At 36.3% G+C, this 21131-nt stretch overlaps 1 protein-coding gene across 6 annotated transcripts in view; it reads left to right on the forward strand.

Moving 5' to 3' along the window:
- DCC (DCC netrin 1 receptor) overlaps window positions 1-21131 on the forward strand; it is a 1568393-nt gene that overhangs the window by 1389509 nt on the left and 157753 nt on the right. For 5 of the 6 annotated variants that reach the window (XM_021073445.1, XM_021073448.1, XM_021073456.1 and 2 more), the window contains 3 exons: window positions 4855-4950; window positions 10444-10676; window positions 16242-16380. In XM_021073445.1, the coding sequence (XP_020929104.1) occupies window positions 4855-4950; window positions 10444-10676; window positions 16242-16380 (468 nt within the window). The remainder of the gene's footprint in view (window positions 1-4854; window positions 4951-10443; window positions 10677-16241; window positions 16381-21131) is intronic. The other variant, XM_021073463.1, reaches the window with a different exon arrangement.

Here is a 21131-nt window from a genome sequence, read left to right on the forward strand (position 1 = left end):
ACTCAATCCCTCACCAATTTTTATGCCTCTAAAGTTATATAGCCTTCATAAGTTGTATCACATACTTTATTTGCTTATGTTTATGTATCTTTCATTGTTTTCTCTACCAGAATTATGAGGTCCATGTTTTACAAACATTTTGGGATCTCAAACAGCAGTTAACACCTGACTGATTACTTTCTCTTTTCTAAACTAGGCTGATATCATAAATCTAAAAAAATAGATATCCCCTCTTGTGGTGAAGCCATTCACTGCATAGACTACATTAAATTTAATTTCATTTTATTCTTTCTATGTGGTGGTTCTTGTATCTTTGTGGTTTGGAATGTCAAAACCTTTAACACTTATACTTAGGTCACATAAAAATGTCATGAAGAAAAATCAACCTGATCAGTTCTCTTTTTTTAAGATTTGCATTTTTTTCTATTATAGTTGACTTATGATGTTCTGTCATTTTCTGCTGTACAGCAAAGTGATCCAGTCACACATACACACACACACACACACACACACACTTTTCCTCACATTATCCTCCTTCTCACATCATCCTCCATCATGTTTCATCACAAATGACTAGATATAGTTCCCTGTGCTATTCAGCAGGATCTCATTGCTTATCCACTCCAAATGCAATAGTTTGCATCTACTACCCCCAGGCTTCTAGTCCATCCTACTCACTCCCCTTCCCCTTTGGAAACCACAAGTCTGTCCTCCAAGTCCATGAGTTTGTTTCTTTTCTGTAGATAGGTTCATTTGTGCTGTATATTAGATTCCAGATATAAGAGATATCTATGGTATTTGTCTTTCTCTTTCTGACTTATTTCACTTAGTATGAGAGTCTCTAGTTCCATCCATGTTGCTGCAAATGGCATTATTTTGTTCTTTTTTTACGGATGAGTAGCATTCCATTATGTATATGTACCACATCTTCTTAATCCATTTATCTGTTGATGGACATTTAGGTTGTTTCCATATCTCCTCTATTGTGAATAGTGCTGTAATGAACATAAGGATGTGTGTGTCTTTTTCAATGAAAGTTTTGTCTGGATATATGCCCCAGAGTGGGATTGCTGGCTCATATGGTAGTTCAATATTTAGTTTTCTGAGGTTTCTCCATACTGTTTTCCATAGTGGTTGTACCAATTTACATTCCCACCAAAGGGTTCCCTTTTCTCCACACCCTCTCCAGCATTTATTATTTGTTGACTTGTTAATGATGGCCATTCTCACTGGTAATCAGTTTTTAAAGGACACTGTCAGAGATCCATTTATTCATTTTAAAAGATTATTTATTGTAAAATAAAACACAGACACAGAAACCATGTGAAACAAATGTATAATTTCATGAATGATTGTAAGTTGAAGTTCAGTGCGTGCCTTTGCTCTACATCTTGCAATCTGGCATTTGGGAGTTCCTGTCATGGCTCAGTAGTAACAAACCTGATTAGTGTCCATTAGGATGCAGGTTTGATCCCTGGCCCCACTCAGTGAAGTAAAGATCCGGCGTTGCAGTGAGCTGTGGTGTAAGTCACAGACACCACTCGGATCTGGTGTTGCCATGGCTGTGGCATAGGCCGGCAGCTACAGCTCTGATTTGACCTCTAGCCTGGGAATTTCCATATGCTGCAGGTGTAGCCCTAAAAAGACAATAAATAAATAAATAAGAAAGAAAAGAAAAAAAAATAACTGGCATTTGGATCCATAAGCTTGATCAGACTAAGTAGGTTCAACCACTTTGGCAAGACTCTAAAGGTGTAATCTGTTCTTTCATTAGGAGGTATGTAAGGTCGAGACATCTCTATTTATCTTAGTGATCATGAATAATTAATGAGTAAATCTATTTGTTCATTGAGGCTGAAAAATGGCAATATTTGAATTTTATTAATTTGTTCTTGTTAGTTAGTTGGAATAATATTATAAGGAGATGACCCCCTCATATACTGTTTGGTTACACCGTGGTGGACTTTTTTCAAGGAAGACATGATAAATATTTGACTCTTTACCCAGACTTGAAAGATAGTACTTTGGGTCTCTGTCAACCACATAAGTAACCAACTCTTATTATTCTTTAAAATGCTTTCACAAACCCATGCTTTGGTGTATATTTGTTAGGTTTCAATTCCTTGCAACTTTTATACTTATTGAGGCTCACATAGTCCTGATTTTTGGTCTGCGGAAGCCTCTTCCAAGCTGATTTCCATTTGACATGATCCTAATAGTCTTTGATGATTTTCTTTCTTTGTGGTATGTCAAGACATCTCAGGCCCAATTGCTGTTTTCTACCTCAGACTAGGAGTCAATCAGTTCTCCAAGAAGACCTTGTTTCTTACAGTGCAAAAATATATATATGTTTTTTAAATCCCAGTTTGGGTACTAGGGGTTCCTGTTATAATTGAGTCAGTGTTTCTGGACATTTTCAGTGGACAGAACTAGAGCAAAGATAAAACACCTTTTGAGTTTAAACTGATTTTTCCAATTACATTTTAGGAACACAGTATTTTAGTTAACCTCTTCTATTTTACATCTGTATGTCCTTTTGTTCACAGCAGGAATCTAGTTCTCAAGGACACAGGGGACAATAGAATTAGAATTTCTCATGATTACTCATTTGTTCAATCTCATATTCCATTAGTCTCAGAATAATAATAATAACAGTCTCACCACCAATAATAATTATTGAAACGTTTTTGCATGTACTATTCATATTCTCCCTTAATTTCATCTTATGATTATAATATACCTCCAATATCAGAACTTGTAGCCTTGCAAAATAAAATCTCTCCCTTTTAACCCCCACTTAGTCTTAGTTCATTAAATTTATTGTTCACCAGTTAGCTCTTAGGTCAGTCTCTCCCCTGGTCATTTTAAATGTCTAAAGCTCATTTTCTAGTAGTTCTCGGGATCAGGGGAACAATATTCGCTGATTACTTGCATGTTGATAACAGTTTTAGTGAGCCCTTTATATTTAAAGTTAACTTTTGTTGACTTAAAATCCTTGAACCACCTTTCCTTACCTTGAGTATCTCTAATAAATCACTTCAGTTTCTTCTGTCACAAAGTGTTACTGTCAAAAAGTCTGATAATAATCTAATTTTCCCTTTTGTAAATCGTGTATGCTTTTTGTCCACATGCCTAAAAGATTTTTTTAAGTCAGCAAAAGTTTTTTGAATTATATTTTTTTTCACATATATTTGTTCTGTTCCCCCTCTGGTTTTTTTTCCTCAAGGAAAACTATTATCCTAGCGTTAGCTATTCCTTCTTTAGTATTTGTCACTTTTTCTTGAATTCTTTTTTATTCTTAATTTATTTTTGTTTTGGTTTTGTTTCTTCCTGGTTGCTTGTTCATCTAGCTATATGTCATTTCTAAAATGACCCCTTTACTTCTGTAGAATTTGCTCTTGTTAGGCTACCTCATCTCTGAGTTTTTCTTTCTTTTTTTTTTTTTTGTCTTTTTGCTATTTCTTGGGCCGCTCCGGCAGCATATGGAGGTTCCCAGGCTAGGGGTTGAATCAGAGCTGTAGCCACAGGCCTACGCCAGAACCACAGCAACGCGGGACCCGAGCCGCGTCTGCAACCTACACCACAGCTCACAGCAACACAGGATGTTAACCCACTGAGCAAGGGCAGGGACCGAACCCGCAGCCTCATGATTCCTAGCAGGATTCGTTAACCACTGCGCCACGACGGGAACTCCAGAGTTTTTCTAATTCTGATTTATGTTACCTGCATTCACACAGTTTAAGTAGCTTTTCTTTTTCTTTTTTTTTTAAGGTTAGACATTTTTTTAATTAGTTAACTTATTTATTAAAGTATAGTTGATTTACAGCATTACATCAATTTCTGCTGTACATCATAGTGACCCAGTCATATATATATGACTGCATATATATTATATACACAGTCACACATATATTATTATATTATGTATAATACATACACATTCTTTTTCTCATACTTTCTTCCATCCTGTTCTAAATACACAGAGCTCCCTCTCCTATTGTTTTCCTTGGATGAGAGCTCAGGGCTCAGCAAACTCTGTCCTGTGGGTCAAATCTGGCCCAGGTCCTATTTTTGTTTGAGCCCAACTAAACTCAGAATGGCTTTGAAATTTTTGAAGAGTTGTAAATAAATAAAACAAACATAGATGAATATGTGGCAAAGTGGTCAGCAAAGTTATACTCTCTGAGTCATTTGCAGAAAAGTGGACCAAATCCTGATACCTACAAAAAATGATGACAGTTTGCTTTCTGAGTTTTCATGACTATTCCTACTTTGATCTGGACTTTCTCTTCCTTTCATGTCTGTTGCTTCTGTCCTACTTAACTAATTTTAAATATATTCTTAATAGTTTGTCCCCTGTGCGACCCCTGTTTTGGAAAGAAGATTTTGCAACTTAGTTTCAAGTATTTACTGTCCTCCAACTGATCTGCTGCACTTTCTAGACTACCTGAGAGTTATTTTAGAGTTATCCTAATTTCAGGTTTGAGGCTTCCATCTGATTTCTCTTACACAGATACTGATAGAATGCAAGTTCTAAGGTCCTTGCTGGTTTGTCCACATCCACCTGCATTTTAGGATGTGGGATACACCTCATCGCCTCCTTTTGTCATCATTGTCCAAATGCCTTTGGCTTTCTATCTGGCCATTCCGTCTCTTTCTATGTGAAAATTTAGGAAGATCAAAAAACTCTATTGCTTCCACTGCTATATTCTTCCCAGAATCAAACTCACTCGTTGTTAAACAACAATTTGCTTGACTGATTATATTCAATTTGATTCCAGGAAAATGTTTACCCTGAGTATTTCGGTACATTAAATAAATCGACACATTCATATTCTTTCTGTTTTTCTCCAGAGTCAAGTTCCCATTATGTGATTTCCCTAAAAGCTTTTAACAATGCAGGAGAAGGAGTTCCTCTTTATGAAAGTGCTACCACCAGATCCATAACAGGTAAGCTAAAATAGCTAATCCTCTTGTGAGAAAGTAGTCAGTATTTGAGTTATGGTGAAAACAAACAAATAAACAAAAACAAAATACAAAGAAAAAGTGTACATAATCATATCCTGAGCCTTATGTGTATGTATGCACACACACACAATTTTTAGCAAAATTAACTGAGAGTGATTCAGTCTATACATTAGTACATGGACTTAGAGAATGTGAATTTCTTATTCTTTCTCTTCTCCAGTAGCTACCTGTTTTGGCATACAAATACCACTCTTTATTCCCCTAGACATTTTGTCTTAAATTTGCAAAGTAGGCAAGAGGGTCTCTTCCAAAAGGCCACCAGGTGCCTGAATGGACACTTGCTTCTCTGCAGAGAGTCCTTCAAGCTGATATGACCAGGACAAACTGACCTCCTGGGCCTGGTTTGGACTGGGTGGAGGCATACAGTGATTTCTTTCTGTGGTGGGCCAGCAGGTCACCCCAACTGTGCCCAGGACCTCTGGACATTAAAAGGATTGGCTGCACCAAGATCTTTTCACCTCTAGGAATTGTTACATGAGCTGGATTTTAAAAGTAGCACAGAAGAGAAGAAAGGCTCAAGGAAATGAGAAAGTGATGGGTAAGGAAGAGAGACACAGCCATTTATGGACACCATTTGTGAATAAGGCTGGACCTACCCAAAAATAGAATATCATCTCTGTGGGGCTTTTTCATGAGGCAGTCACATGACTCAAAGTCACACAACCGCCTCCAGTGCCTTAGAGCTGAAATCTATAAGCAAAACCTAGGAGTTCCATCATTTTAATCAATACTTTGATCCTTAACCTCTTTTTTTTTTCTTTTTTTTTGGCTTTTTAGGGCCACACTTGTGGTCTATTGAGTTTTCCAGGCTAGAGGTCGAATTGGAGCTGCAGCTGCTGGCTTACACCACAGCCACACCAACGCAGGATCCAAGCTATGTCTGTGACCTACACCACAGCTCATGGCAATGCTGGATCCTTAACCCACTGAGCAAGGCCAAGGATGGAACCCACAACCTCATGGTTCCTAGTTGGTTTCATTAACCACTGAGCCACAGCAGGAACTCCCTGCCCCCTTTCAAAACCCACAACCCTCAGACTTTGTTCAACTTATCAGCTATTTTCAACTTAATGAGAACAAAGGACTTAAAAGCAGGATTTGATAGCAAGGACCAGAGAACATGGAAAATTACCGGGTGCTTGAGTAGGAGTCCTGAAATGTAGAGATAAATGATCGTAAAATAAGTAGTAGAATCCTGTGACTTCTGCTACCACCTGTATTTATGTGAACTTTGTAGAGTTTGTTTTCTCAATCAAGACACTTAATTCATAGACTCTCTGGAAGATCGTAAACCAGATCTGTATTTTTTACATAATGGTTTTCTGAGTATGCTATCACTTTATTTATCTGATTTCAACCAGATTTCTTTGTAAGGGAGAGATGTTATTCCAGAAATTCCTTGAATCTTTGGCTACTGGCTTCAATATCTATAATCTTCCTGAAGTAGTATATACAAAAGCTTGGGTACACGTCACTATATTATTTTACCCATGGAGACAGTATATGGCTCATAGTATATTATCAAAGGGGCTCATAACTCCCCCCAAAAGGTAAATAAGAAATATTACCATACAGAATATTTACTGTCACAGGTGTTGTCTCTAAATATAGAAAGATGAGGCAAACATAGGGCCAGGATAGAAATTACAAGATACCATAATGGAGAGTGTTGGGGATTTTCATTTCTCCTTATTCTGTTGCTCTGCCAAACATTCTTTGAGAGATACCTGCCACCTTGACTGTGTCTGTACTTCCCCTGATGTTTATTCAGCAAGCCAACTATTCCTTGCATAGGTTAAAAGATAGAAAAACTCATTGATGTAACTTTGAGCTTGCAATCAAACCAAAGAAAACTGTACCATGGCCAGTCTATTAGAGGTCTAATTTTCTTACCAAAACTAAAACCTACAACAAAGGACACTAAGATGACCCAAAAAATCAATTTTTGACCAGAAAATAGTAGTAGTAGAGATAGTAGAGTTCATATAAACTGAAGATTAAGTTGTTCAGAAAGAACCATTTGAGGTGTTATTAACTCCTCTTCTCTTAGCATGTATTGTCATTCTTTAATTCTCAGCATATGGCATTCCCAGAGTGGTTTCTAAAATGCTAGTGATCCATAAGACAATTTTTTTTCCTGTTCTGTCTAATCCACATAGATCTGAGAAATAAAATAACACCAAAAGTTGAACAATGCGTGAAGGATTTTCTCATTGATGAAAAGTCAATAAGGGTTGGAGAGGATGAATAAAACCCAGCCCTTTCTTCATCCCTGGCTAGATGTGGCCAACCTATTTTTTTTTTGTGTTTTCACACATCATGGAGAACAAAGGACTAATAAATTGAATCGGAGGTTAAAGTTCTGGGAGAAGCTCTCCATAAACATGTCCTAGAGCTACACAGAAGACATTCTCTGTCTCTCAGCTTCTGCCAAGTATTCCCATGAGCAGACTTGGAAGAGGCCAATATAAAGTAATAAAAAATCAGAGGCAGTAAATGCACCAGACTGGAGTCAGTCTCAGGTCATCGTGCTTTCCACGTGGACGAGGATGTATCTATAGATGATGGTCCACTCTGGACCTCATCTCATCCTGAGAACATCAGCATTGGAGCCCAAGAAAGTTTCACTAGGTCAAATGGGCAGGTTAAGTGTTCCAGTTTTTGCTGTAAAGCCAAACTGTATTTCTTACTGTTACAAGAACAAGATATTTTGAGCCTGGAGAAGGGAAGAAGGCAGGGACATAATGAGATGTGTTGTTTGAACTGGTTTACTCTCAATTGTTATATCAATGTCTAAATGAAGTTCACTCCAAATGTAAAATGTGGGTTTTTTTTTTTTAAGCTTGTTTTGAACTTTAGTATATTGACTGAAAACCTCTATGTTCTTACCAAAACAATTATTAAGAATTTAATAAGTTTTTCATTTTAGCGAAAGGTTTAAATCTATATTTTGTGTTTTTTTTTCTTTTTTCACTCTTTTGAATGTAACCACTGAAAATCAATACCGTACGAGGCACCCAGTAGTATAAAGAAACAAAACTAAAAAAAAGTTTAGCTGCGAAATAATGTTTTTAATTCAACTACTTAGTTTCTGACCTGAGAGAGAAAGATAATTAGCAATAAATGTGGCATATATTTAGAGCAGTGCTTGCTAACTGTTACTATACTCTGCTTTGTTGGAAATACCATAGTATGTCTGTTCTATCCAACACAGTAGGCCTGAGGTTCATGTGGCTGTCAGACACCTGAAATTGGCCAGTGCAACACAACAAATGTATTTTTTATTTTATTGAATTTTAATTAATTTAAAGTGAAATTGTCCAGGTACCTAGTGGCTATTGTATTAGCCCAGATATACAGGAAGTGGCAAATAGAATGACAAGCCATGCCTGAAAAAAGAATTCCTCTAAAAAAGCAGGAAAAACTTAGCCAGGGTAGACATCTTTGAACTGCATAAGTTCATAGATATAAACCAACAAACAGCATTACTTGAAATTTAGGGGTGCACTCTGGAACTGAGACTCTGAAAAACTCAAGTCATGGAAAATATTACTATTCTAAAATACAGAAATAGCAGGATTGAGCATTATCATTTCTTAAAGTATAATAGCTACTTTTCCAAATCTTATATATGGTACCTCTGAAGGACTATAAAGTTAGTATAGGTTTATCAACAATATTAGAGTAAGCAAAGAAACAACAAATAGGGTAGCATAAAGAGTTGGTCTAAAAGGAGTTTGTAATTGAGCATAGTCCTCCCCTGTGTATAACCTTCTTCTTGGTAAGTCAGCTAAGAATAGAAACAAGTGAAATGAGGCAGTACCTGCTTTAGTTTAGCAAAAAGGTTTCTCTGATGCACCAGCCTGATAACTGATGGGGATCTTCCTGGAAGCAGCAATGTCTTCTGCTCCCTCCTCATCATTTCATAAATCCATTCAAGTTTAAAGCAACCCTTAATAAAAAGACACATCAAAGGAAATATGAAAAGCTGGGCTCTATCATTAAATTTTAAGCACACATTTTTCTTTCTCTTACTATTTTTTTCTCTTTCCTTTTGTTCTATTTTTGTTTTCAGATTTTATATTTTGCTCCAAAGACCACAGCCCAGTAAACTACTAAATAATTCATTGGAAAACAGTGATGAGTAGGGGTAGATATCTAAAATTCAGTGGACAATGTGAAATAATCATCAAAATCAGCCAGTAGTCACTATACTACATTTAAAAATATAAGCTCTGTATGTAAACTGCTTCAGATGCTCTACATTTTAGTAGATCTTGTCTTCTCAAATGTCATCATATGCCCAGGCTAAGTGCCAATCTCATTTGTTAGTGAGAACACATACTCTATGATTTAAAGGAATTTTTTTTAAAAATGTAAATGTCTTAGGTAATACATAAAAGACTCAAAATGGAACTTCTACTATGACCACAAAAATAAACTCCGATCATTCTGATATCCTCATCATAAAAACAAGCACAAGATTTTTCTAGAGAATATTATGAAACCACACACATCATACACATTCTGATCATGTGTGTGCCTCAGTGGAAATCTCATCAGTCTGTAGGTAGTTCATTCTGTCTCCCAACCCAGTAATATGAAGTGTTTCCATGGAACTTAAAATTTTAGAACAGGGAATGTGGAATATAGAAATGCTATTTAAGAAAAAAAAATTACTCTGTGATATTGTGAATAAAATGGACACTTGTACACTTTCTCTAAGAATTTCAATCTAACCACACGACGTACCATGTAAAACCTGATTATCACATCATTGAACCATGTGGACTGTGGACTTGGTCAGTCTGGCTCCGTGCAGTCATAGCCATAGACAGACTGCCATAGACCTCAGGTCCTTTTCCTGCCTAAACAGTATTTATGCAGATGGAATCTAAGCAATAATAAAATGAAGAGAGAAACCAAATCAAGTTAGAGAAGAAAGAGAAAAACAAACAAATAAACAACAAAACAGATATTAGCCAGGCATGTGTTCCTTTGCAGGAGAAAAATAAACTGGATACTCCTTTCTATCATGTTGTTTTAAGTTTTCTGTATAGTTATAAGACAGATGAATTCGATATTGGATCTTTTAAGAAGCAATGTGCCACATTTCAAGGGGAAAAAAATGGACTTTTAAAATATATAACTGGAAGTGACAGCCAAATTGATAAAAACCACTCTAAGGAAATGAGTAAATTATAGAAAATAGCTATTTTTGTAATATAGCAATACTGTTTCTAATGAGTTTTCCGATTGAATTAATTGTATTTTTTTCTGTTCTTCTCATGTTCCCTTTCATCATTATTGCCATGCATTTAACTCATTGTGATGTGTTGCCACTGATGTTTATTTTTTAACTCTTTTATTCATGTATTTATTTGTTTGTTTCATTTGGCGGGTTTTTAAACCCAGATCCCACTGACCCAGTTGATTATTATCCTTTGCTTGATGATTTCCCCACCTCTGTCCCAGATGTCTCCACCCCCATGCTCCCACCAGTAGGTGTACAGGCTGTGGCTCTTACCCATGATGCTGTGAGGGTCAGCTGGGCAGACAACTCTGTCCCTAAGAACCAAAAAACATCCGAAGTGCGGCTTTACACTGTCCGGTGGAGGACCAGCTTTTCAGCGAATGCAAAATACAAGGTGATGTTCTCATTGGTCGTAAGAAATTGAAAATGAACTGTCGGTTGTTTAATACATTGTTTTAAAGTCTTCCTTGACTGTCATAAGTCATCCTGCTGCAGTGACACAAAATGGAAAACAAAGCATTTTAATAACTCATAATCTAAAATTAGCACAAGGACCATTGTGTGTTAGGAGACAATTCTAATGCACGGGAGAAAAACATCAAGAGCTGCAAAATGTTACTTGAATTTACCAGATTTTGCATTTGTATAAATAATTTGACTCTGAACAAGGGAATACCATTTTCTTTTGAAAATAGCAGAGCTCCATGTTCAGGCTTTTTTTTGGGGGGGGGGATTTTGGTGTTTTTCTTTTCATTTGGAATCCAGATTTATGCCAAAAGCAACCCTCATAATATTACAGAGACCCATCTTACAGTGAATATGAATAGGAATACATAACTTGAAGATTTTTTATGCCATCTTAAAAAGGCAAACACATTCTAAGCCACTAACATCTACTTCTTTTTTAGCCTTAAAACACCTTCATGCATTAGAGAAAATCCACAATGCACACTCCCCTTTATCTAGGATAAATTAGACTGGCCCCCTTATTCCTAGTCTACCACTGAGTCATCTCTCAATCCCCCCCAAGAACTCCTTAGAGATTCTCATTTGTGTTGTTGTTACTACTTTCAAATCTCTATAAGCCAGCCTTAGAAACTCCAACAAATAATTATTTATGTACTGGAGGGACTTTGTTACCTCCTAGGCCTACCACATGTTAGTAGCACATATGAACAATACACAAATGTAGAGTAAAATGAGATCAACAATTAATTATGAGGCACTCCCATTTACCTAGAACTATGCTAGATCATAGGAGCCATTTAACATGGTTTTGTTTTTGTTACTTCACATACTTAACATTGCTACTTATAATTTTGGGATGCATAATGCACTCAGCTCCATAGCGTTACTTACAAGAATTCTTAAGTTACTTAAGTGAGATAATATACGAAAACATGTTTAAAATATTCACAGGATGATGATTTAGGATGAGGAAGGTAGCTTTAAAAACTAGAGCATTGGGGCGGGAGGAAGAAAAGGATGAAAGTGGTCTAAAGGTACAAACTTCTGGTGTAAGATAAATAAATACTAGGAATGTAATGTTCAACATGATGAATACAATTAGCACTGATGTATATTACATAGGCATTTACTCTCTGGTAAGAGAGAGTAATAGTTCTAATCACAAGAAAGTATTTTTCTATTTATTTAATTTCGTATCTATATGAGATGATGAATGTTCACTAAACTTGCTGTTTCATAGTAATCATTTTATGATGTATGCAAGTAATTATATTTTACACCTTAAAATTACACAGTACTATATGTCAATTACCTCTCAATAAAACTGGAAGAGAAAAAAAAAGAGAGCATAAATGTCATCCAGCACAAAGGAAGCAGTCGTCCAACCCTGGCATTCCAGAATCTTCAAACTCGCTTTATATCCCTTCTCTTTACCAGTCTACGAGGGAGGCTCTCTGGGAGAATTTGTATCTCCTGATACTTTATCCAATGTTCTTTCTGCAAACTCTCATCTTGCTTAATCCAGCCTTAAGCCAGGGGTGATTTGGAGAATGGAAATATACTTTGGAAATTTCTGACTCTAAAAGAACCTAGAGATAAAGCAGAATCCCACCAATAACTGTGTAAGTCTGCCTCATTTTTCCCCATAGCCCTGCTGGCTCTGCTTCTAGTCTCATTCAGCCTTTAAGTGGCATAAAATTCACATTTCATAGTAAATCAGTTTTTAGTTGAAACCATTTAAAAAACAGTTTTCTTTGGTTCTGCGGCCCTGCTAGGTCAGGTGTTTGGAAAAATTCTCCAGGCAAGTCCAAATAATATCATTGATATAAGATATGTTGTTAAGTACCCCATCCATCTCCTTATAGTATCAGATTTAAGGCTCAGCAGAACTATAAATAAAGATAACTCTCAGATAAGACAACCAATAAAACATATGAGAGCGTTTTAAGAAAATCTCTCTTTATATACAGATTATCCACTAGTAAGTTTACTTTTAAAAGACTACCTTAAACTTTTATGCTCAATAATTGCTGTACTTTGTGGATACATTCATTTCACAGAATGGCCATGTGTACCTTGCCAAGTATATGAAGTGTTCTGAAGGATAGTGATTGTTCTCTGCAGAATGGTTTGAGTTCCAAAATTGCTGGAGGTGAATTTTTTTCAGTTGAATAGTTTTTTTGTATGAATATGAGATGACTTTTATTGAGAAATACAATATTATACACACACACACATGTATACATGTCAATAAATAGAACATTGGAGCCTCCCAGATGTATCCTGTGTTTCTTTCCCACTCACTAGGTCTAAGTCCTCATTTTAAATTTAAAGCTAGTATTAAATATGTATCAGTAAATTGCAGTGTATTATATAAAAACATATGCATGCACTCAAAATAGTAATAAAGCATACACTTATGTAACCACGATCCAACTTACAGACCACTTCATGTAATTAATAAACCCTTTGTGTGTCCCTTCTCAAATGTATCTCCCACTCCATCAAACCTAAAGGCTCTCCTTTCCTAAATTTGTAAAAATCTTTACCTTTTATTGATGCTTTTACCATCTTCACTTGTACTCCTAAACACTATAGTTTTGTCTGTTGTAACAAATGCCTAAAAATGTGGAAGTAGATTTGGAATTGGATAATATTAGAGTAAGGCGAGTCCTGTATCCAATATGACTGGTGTACTTACTAAATGGAGAAATTTGCCTACAGACAGGCATGTACACAGGGGGAATGTTGTGTGAAAATTGGAGTTCTACTACTGCAAGCCAAGAAAATGCCAGAGCCTAAGAGAAAGCCATCGGGCAGATTCTCCCTCAGAGCCGAGAGAACCAACACTGTTGATACTTTAATCTTGGGCTTCCAGCCTCTAGAATCATGAGAAAATAAATTCCTATTATTTAAATAATTGTTTGCACTACTTTAATACTGCAAACTAAATTGCAAACTAATGCATAGGAAACTAATACAGATAATAATGCTGCAATAAAGAAAGAAATCTATGACATTCACTGACTGAGAAATTTAATATTGTAAGGATGTCAGTTCTCTCGGAATTATTATTGCTATTATTATTATTATTATTAGTGTATAGCTGATTCACGTGCTGTGTCAATTTCTGCTATACAGCATAGTGACCCAATCATACATATTCAGTGTAGTCACAAAAATTTCAACAGTCATTGAATGTAGAATTTAACAAGGTGATTCTAAATATTAGCCAGTAATGCAATAGGTCAAGAATACCAAAGAGGAAGAATTCCCTGGTGCCTCAGCAGGTTAAGGATCTGGCATTGTTACTGCTGTGGCTCAGGTTGCTACAGTAGCTTGAGTTTGATCCCTGGCCTGGGAACTTCCACATGTTGTGGGCACAGGTAAAAGGAAATATACCAAACAGTTGAATAGTTAATATGGCAGACAGAATTATGGAGCCTCACCAAGAATGTCCACAAAGTTAGAACCAACCAAAACCCATCCTCTATAAGGAGAGGCTGATTTCTGTTATGGATTGAAGTTTGAGAATAGAAAAAATATTGTAACTGTTCCGATTCCCATCACCTTCCCTGGCCTAAGGCTTTCAATTACTAATGCCCCACCCCCTTTTCACACATGCGCACTATATACCCACGCCATGAGAAGAAGGGTTAAAGGAAAGAGCTGGGTAAATTGGATAGCAAGGATAAATGGAGAATGTAGCTGGTCTACTGTAAAGATACATAAAGATTTTGGAATTCCTGTCATGGCCCAGTGGTTAACGAATGTGACTAGGAACCATGAGGTTGTGGGTTCAATCCCTTGCCTCGCTCAGTGGGTTGGGGATACGCTGATGGTGAACTTCGGTGTAGGTCACAGACTCAGCTCAGATCTGGCGTTGCTGTGTCTCTGGCATAGGCCGGCGGCCAACAGCTCTGATTAGACCCCTACCCTGGGAACCTCCATATGCCACAGGTGCAGCTCTGGAAAAGACAACAAAGACCAAAAAAAAAAAAAAAAAAAAAAAATACAAATACAAGTAAGGACCATATTGCTTAGCTGCCTCCCAAATGCCAGCTGTGCCTATGCTCAAAGAGAGCAGTTTTATCTAAGTATGATCTTCCTCACTAAACTAGAACTCACCATCCCATTTCTCCCTGTATTTCCATTTCTAAGACTTAAGAAGTGTTCATGACAGAGAAGGAGGGCAAGATTGGAAGTTTTACCTCAGCATGTCAGATACCAGCTGCCCGTTTCGTGTTTTATTTGATGGGATTCCATTTCACTGAGTCTACAGAGTATTTACATTTATTTGTGGCACACATTTTATAGCTATTTTTAAGAAGAGCTTCTGATAAATGTTTATGAGGTCATCCCTTTAATAGGATGGATGGGCACATCATTGAAATTATATTAGTACAGTTAAATATTTATTTGGTTTTATAATGAAATGTAGGGTTTTCACAGCTATGTAAGAATTCATGGTACAGTAAAAAAAAATACCACACTAAAGTAGATAAGGGAGGAGACAGGTATGACATAGATGGAGACAAAAAGCTTTTCTTAATTTTTCAGACAGATATATAACATATATAATAAATTTTAGAGTGAAAGTAAATATTTATTCTTGGAAGAAGATCAAGATCTAAATAACAAGCTTAAAATGATATTTATAAGAGGTATAAATAGTTTTAAATTTGCCAGATCATATGGAAAATACTCATTAACCTGGGAGATTCACCTATTTTTTCTTTATTACAATTATTATCTCTTGCATAAGCAAATAAAGACAGATAATTTACTTTCTACAAAGACAAAGAATGTACTCAGAAGACGAAAAAATATTAACACTAATGCAATACTTCAATATTTATCCAATTTGTTGTTCCCTTCCTAATCAACTGCTGCAATGACCATACTTTACTGTGTGTTTAACGTGACCTGTATACAAAGAAAGAAAACCACACGACACAATATTGCTTTTGCCCATTTTCTTTATAATAGCTGTGTAGATTCTGGAATCACTGAACGTTTGTATCCTAAAACCTTTTTTAAAAAATCCTAAGTGGTGGTACTCTAAAAATTAATTTTATTACCAGTGGAAAATAATCATAACACTTTAAGTATATACAATATCAATACCTATGAAAAAAATATTTTAATTTTTAGAAATAAATTGAAGTTAAAGTCAGCACAGATAACCTTAACAATGGAACTGAAGGAAGGAATTGGAATTGGTCCTGTCTCTGTGGTTATTGCCTCACTTGGTGAAATTTATCAGCTGTCTGCCCCTTTGAACAACATAATACCCGATTTTATCGATTATGTTTTAGATGTACAATCAGCCAGTGTAAACTGGTACAGAAAGGAAATAAAGCCATGCTTTGGCTGTTTGGAAAGAGATTCTTTTTGTTGTTGTTGTTGGCTTTGGATAGTCTTCTTATGTGTCTTAATTTACCAAGTTGATAGAGTTCATTTTTTTCCCTCTTGTTTCCCACTTGTTTAGTCAGAAGACACAACATCTCTGAGTTACACAGCTACAGGCCTCAAACCAAACACAATGTATGAATTCTCGGTCATGGTAACAAAAAACAGAAGGTCAAGCACATGGAGCATGACAGCACACGCCACCACATATGAAGCAGGTATGATACTTGGTAATGGTGTTTTCCAGGAAGTTGGGAAGTTGGAACACGTGTGCATGATGATGTCTAAATTTCACTTTATCTTATATAAAATAGTTCATAGCACTTTTCTATCTAATATTATCCTTCCCACTCTAGATAAGAAGAAAATGAGACCCAATGGATTCAGTAATGTGGCTTAATCTATGTGTTGATTTAGGATATCAGAATATAAATCTTCTTTTCAATATATTTAAGTAAAGATGTTTTACGCTGTCCACAGCATTTGTGTCTTTGGTCAACAGACATAGTCGGCATTTACTTTTTTGGAAAGAAATTAAGTACAAAATGAAACATGGCATTACAACTATAGTCTCCTGGAAGCTTACCCTTGATGACCTCAGCTGACCATGGGAAAAGTTTCTGGGTGGTCACATTTACTGTTTGGAAATAAGACCACACAATGGAAAACTTTCAAGCATTTTGAAATAGTTCAAATCAAAAGTAAATGCAATTCACTGTAAATTCTACCAGTCACATTTACTATAGGTCATAAATGTTGAGCTTATAACCTTAGCAGATATGCAGTGCACTTGGCATTTTTAGTTCACAGAAAGTCAACATCTGAGAAAAATAGAGTTTAAAATACTTTTTGATTGTTCAGGAGGGTTCGCTTTTCTCCACACCCTGATTGTTTTCATGGCATTACATTATATTTGGGAGTAAACTATACCATGAATTCCCAAATTTTGAAAAAATGTACCCATAAAATTTTTATTTGGGTGAGTGAAATTTCTTTTTCCATTAGAATTTGTCCCATGGCATTACATTTCTAATTTTTATTTCAGGCTATTACTTTAACTCAGAGTTCACTGTGAATATTTTTACAATTTTGGTGGTGACTTCTTTCTAGAACTTTTCTTGTTTAATTTCAACACCCTCTTCTTCTATTTTGTATGTCTACATATTAATTCAGTTTCCTAATTCTACCCTGGATGCCGATGTTCTTTGCTTCTTGGGAAGAATAAGATTAGGTGAATAAGTTATGTACACTAGGGAGAATAAAGGCCATGCTCTTTCTTTTTACTTAAAAGGAGATGAAAGGAGTTCAGTGTAAATCAGTAAAACATTTGGGCTTCCCTGAGTGAAAGAGAATGAGTATTAATTTCTTCTAAAAAAAATCATCAAATTCATTCATTTTTCTACATAAGTAGACACCGACATCTGACCAATAAGTACACCCTACTGATTGCACATCAACGGCCTAGCCTTGCAGGGACATCAGTGGTGATACCCATTGCTGACAAAAAGATATTAACTTTTAGGAATATGGTTAGTAGGAAGGGTGATTGTCCAAACAGATAATGATTTAGACAAAGGTGTAAATAGCATATGGAAAGATCCATGGGTGATGATGAGAGGCAAGAAATAATTCACTAGTGTCTGTGGACTTTATAACCATGAGAAGGAAATGAAGTAAATGAGAACTCTAGAGTTTGCATCTAATTCTGTAATAATTAAGGACTCTATGGTGGTTCCTTGTTATCCCCTTGGGTTGAAATTGCCCACAGTAAAGATGATGGGGGCTATCAGTAAATTCTTGAAATAAAATATGTCATTCTGTCCAAGTGATGAATCCTTAAATTTACTCTAGTTAATGTAAGTACAATAAAAATAATTGGAAGGATAGCTGAAATAACGAAGTCTTGGAAAGGGATAGAAACCAGCTGAAATAGCAAGGTCTTGGAAAGGTATAGAAACCAGCAGTGTTCCCAGACTTTAGAGATGAAGAATTATTAGACTCTTCCTTCAAGGTGTTACAAGCAAAATGATTTGACTCCATTCCATATGTTTTCCCTTCTTGTATCAGCATTCATGTTCCCAGAAGAGAGGATCACACCACTAAAGAGAGTGATGTGAAGACCTTGAAATTCCTCTTTGATGTGGCTACCCAGATCAGGGGACACAAATGAGAGCTTGTTCCCAAAGGAAAAAGCCAAGTATTTCTCTCAATGAAGGAGGAAAGGATGGGATGTTGGCAGTCCAAAAACAAATGCCCAATATGACCTCCCAAGCTAGAAATCTCCTAAATCTTGAATGTTACCCCCCACTCATACATTTAACAAAGAAATTTAAGCATAAGAAATTGTCATTTGAGAAACATACAAACCTGATGGCAGTGCGTGTCCAGTTACCTGAGCTACAAATTAGAGGTTTCCAGTAAGGTTAATTTTAATTGTCAGGTCCTGAGGTAGGGACTTGGTATAAAAGGTAAATAAAATACAGACTCTGTCTTTGAGAGAATTATAATCTAATATATAAGATTTTTTTTTTCCCTTAGGGCTACACGTGTGGCATATGGAAGTTCCCAGGTTAGGGGTCCAATTGGAGCTATAGCTGCTGGCCTGCACCATAGCCATGGCAATGCCAGAACTGGGTCACATCTGCAGATTACACCACAGCTCAACAGCAATGCTGGATCCTTAACCCACAGCACTAAGCCAGAGATCGAACTCGTGTCCTCATGGATACTAATCTGAATCATTACCACTGAGCCACAACGGAAACTCCAGAAAATATATATATATATAGTTTGTCTTTTGTCTTTTGAGGGCCGCACCTGCGGTATATGGAGGTTCCCAGGCTAGGGGTCGAATCGGAGCTGAAGCTACCGGCCTATGCCGGAACCACAGCAATGCCAGATCCAAGATGCATCTGCGACCTACACCACAGGTCATGGCAACACCGGATCCTTAACTCACTGAACGAGGCTGAGGATTGAACCCACAAACTCATGGTTCCTAGTCAGATTCGTTTCTACTGTGCCACAACGGGAACTCCAGAAAATATGTTTTTAAAAATACAACCTTGAAGTAACAAGAAAAATACAATCATAGACTTTTGGCAATGGCAAGTCAAATAGATCTAAGTATAAACTCCATCTGGAGAAGTCAGAGCAGGTTTCACAAATGAAACAATGGTTGAGGTATGGCCTGCTGGATCACCAGGAACCCATTCTAGGGCCTTTCAAAGGAAGGGAGCAGCTTGTGCAAAATACGCAAGCAAGTATCAGAAAGATATCTTAAAGTGACACTCATGCCTGGAGTCTTCAGGGACAACAAGGGGAAAAAGGACTTTATGAGAAAATAAAGTATAAATCCTACATGGCCTGGTATTTATTATTTATTGATATTTATTTACATGTAATTCAAAAAGGATGATTAATAATTTAAAAAGATTATTCCAGGAGAACCATTGGACTGGAGAAGAGCAGATTTGAGACCCACTTCTGCTTGTCTTAGGGGATCGTTGAAGCTGTTAGGCCCACTTCTTTTCCAAGCATGGGCAATAGTGTGCTGTAAATATGATAATCCTAAATATCTAAGCTGTTGATTCCAATGCCAGAGTCTCTGTTCACCAACAGTCGCATGGCTTGAGGAAAAGGGAAATTTTTGCAGCACCTGAAACAGATCAATGGTTAGGTTGTTTTTTGAAAAATAACTAACTTACCTATGTATTATTTTGCTAGCTAAAGTTGTAGTCATTTTATGTTTTTTTGAATATCAACATAGATTCAGTGAAGCTATCTAATCATCACCATTTGTTTTCTAAATAAGCATCAATTTTAATTTTAACACAGTTAAGAAAAAACAGACTATTTTGACTACTTAGATTTTAAATTACTGCCAAAACTGGAAAATTTTGTATTATATCTGGTATAATACTCTAAGTCAATTTGTGGCTGTATATTACCTTCTCATCTAAGGCTTAGAAAATATCTTGAATGAGCTCTTTATGAGAATAACCCATCTTTAAGGTAGCATTGACTCTCTGGTATTTTGCTATTGTAAATCTGTTTTTGCAAGCATGTCCTTTTTTTCTCTTCAATAAAATAGTCTCTTTACTCGAGGATCAACTACAATTGATCTGTGTTTTCCTCCTTCTTTTCCTTCTTCCTTCTCCTTCTTTTATTTTTATTTTTATTTTTTTGTATTTAAGTACACTGAGTACTTTGTAAGGATATTACAATTAGCTGCAGCTTTAGTTAACCTGGAATCCTGGTGGCTTTGAGACTCAGGGCATTGGAAATAAGATGGTATGATAAATGGAATGTTTGATGTCCCTCTATTTGGAATTCTATTCAGGAAGAAAAAATGGAACTAGAGTATTGATAATGCTCAGATTCTGCACTGTACAGTCACCAGAAGAACGAGAGTGAATTCTGTAAGAGTGAAGAGGAATTCATAATTAGGAGCAAGTTGTAGCTATTTGTAATGACACCTTTGTACCTATGCAGAGATCAAGAAACTCCTCCAGGCTCCACACACGTAACTTAGATACACATGTTCTGAAATTGCCTATGTCAAAAGTAGGGTAACAAAAAAAAAAAAAAAAAAAAAAAAAAAAGCTGTGAATAGTAGAATTGCACACTGTGAACTACCTAGAAGGAAAACAAAGTGTACTTCAAAGCACAGAGAGTGAGAAAGCAGGTCACAGGAAGTCTGAATGATACTTAACTGGCTTGACCAGTTTGTTGCCACCTTGAACATATACTTCACTTGTTGTTGAGCATAATATAGGGGAAAAAAATAATTTTCCTTTTGCCATTCCCAGTTCTTGGTTGAGACCCCCCATAATAGGAGATAGATTAACAGGAGAAAAAAGCAATAAAAGTTGGATAATAAATATACCTCTTGTGGACATGGGAGATACCCAGGAAAATAGGAATTCATTGGCCCAAGCCACCATTTTTTATACCATTTCCAGCTGGG

This window comes from Sus scrofa, chromosome 1 (assembly GCF_000003025.6).
Source record: "Sus scrofa isolate TJ Tabasco breed Duroc chromosome 1, Sscrofa11.1, whole genome shotgun sequence".
Taxonomy (NCBI): domain Eukaryota; kingdom Metazoa; phylum Chordata; class Mammalia; order Artiodactyla; family Suidae; genus Sus; species Sus scrofa.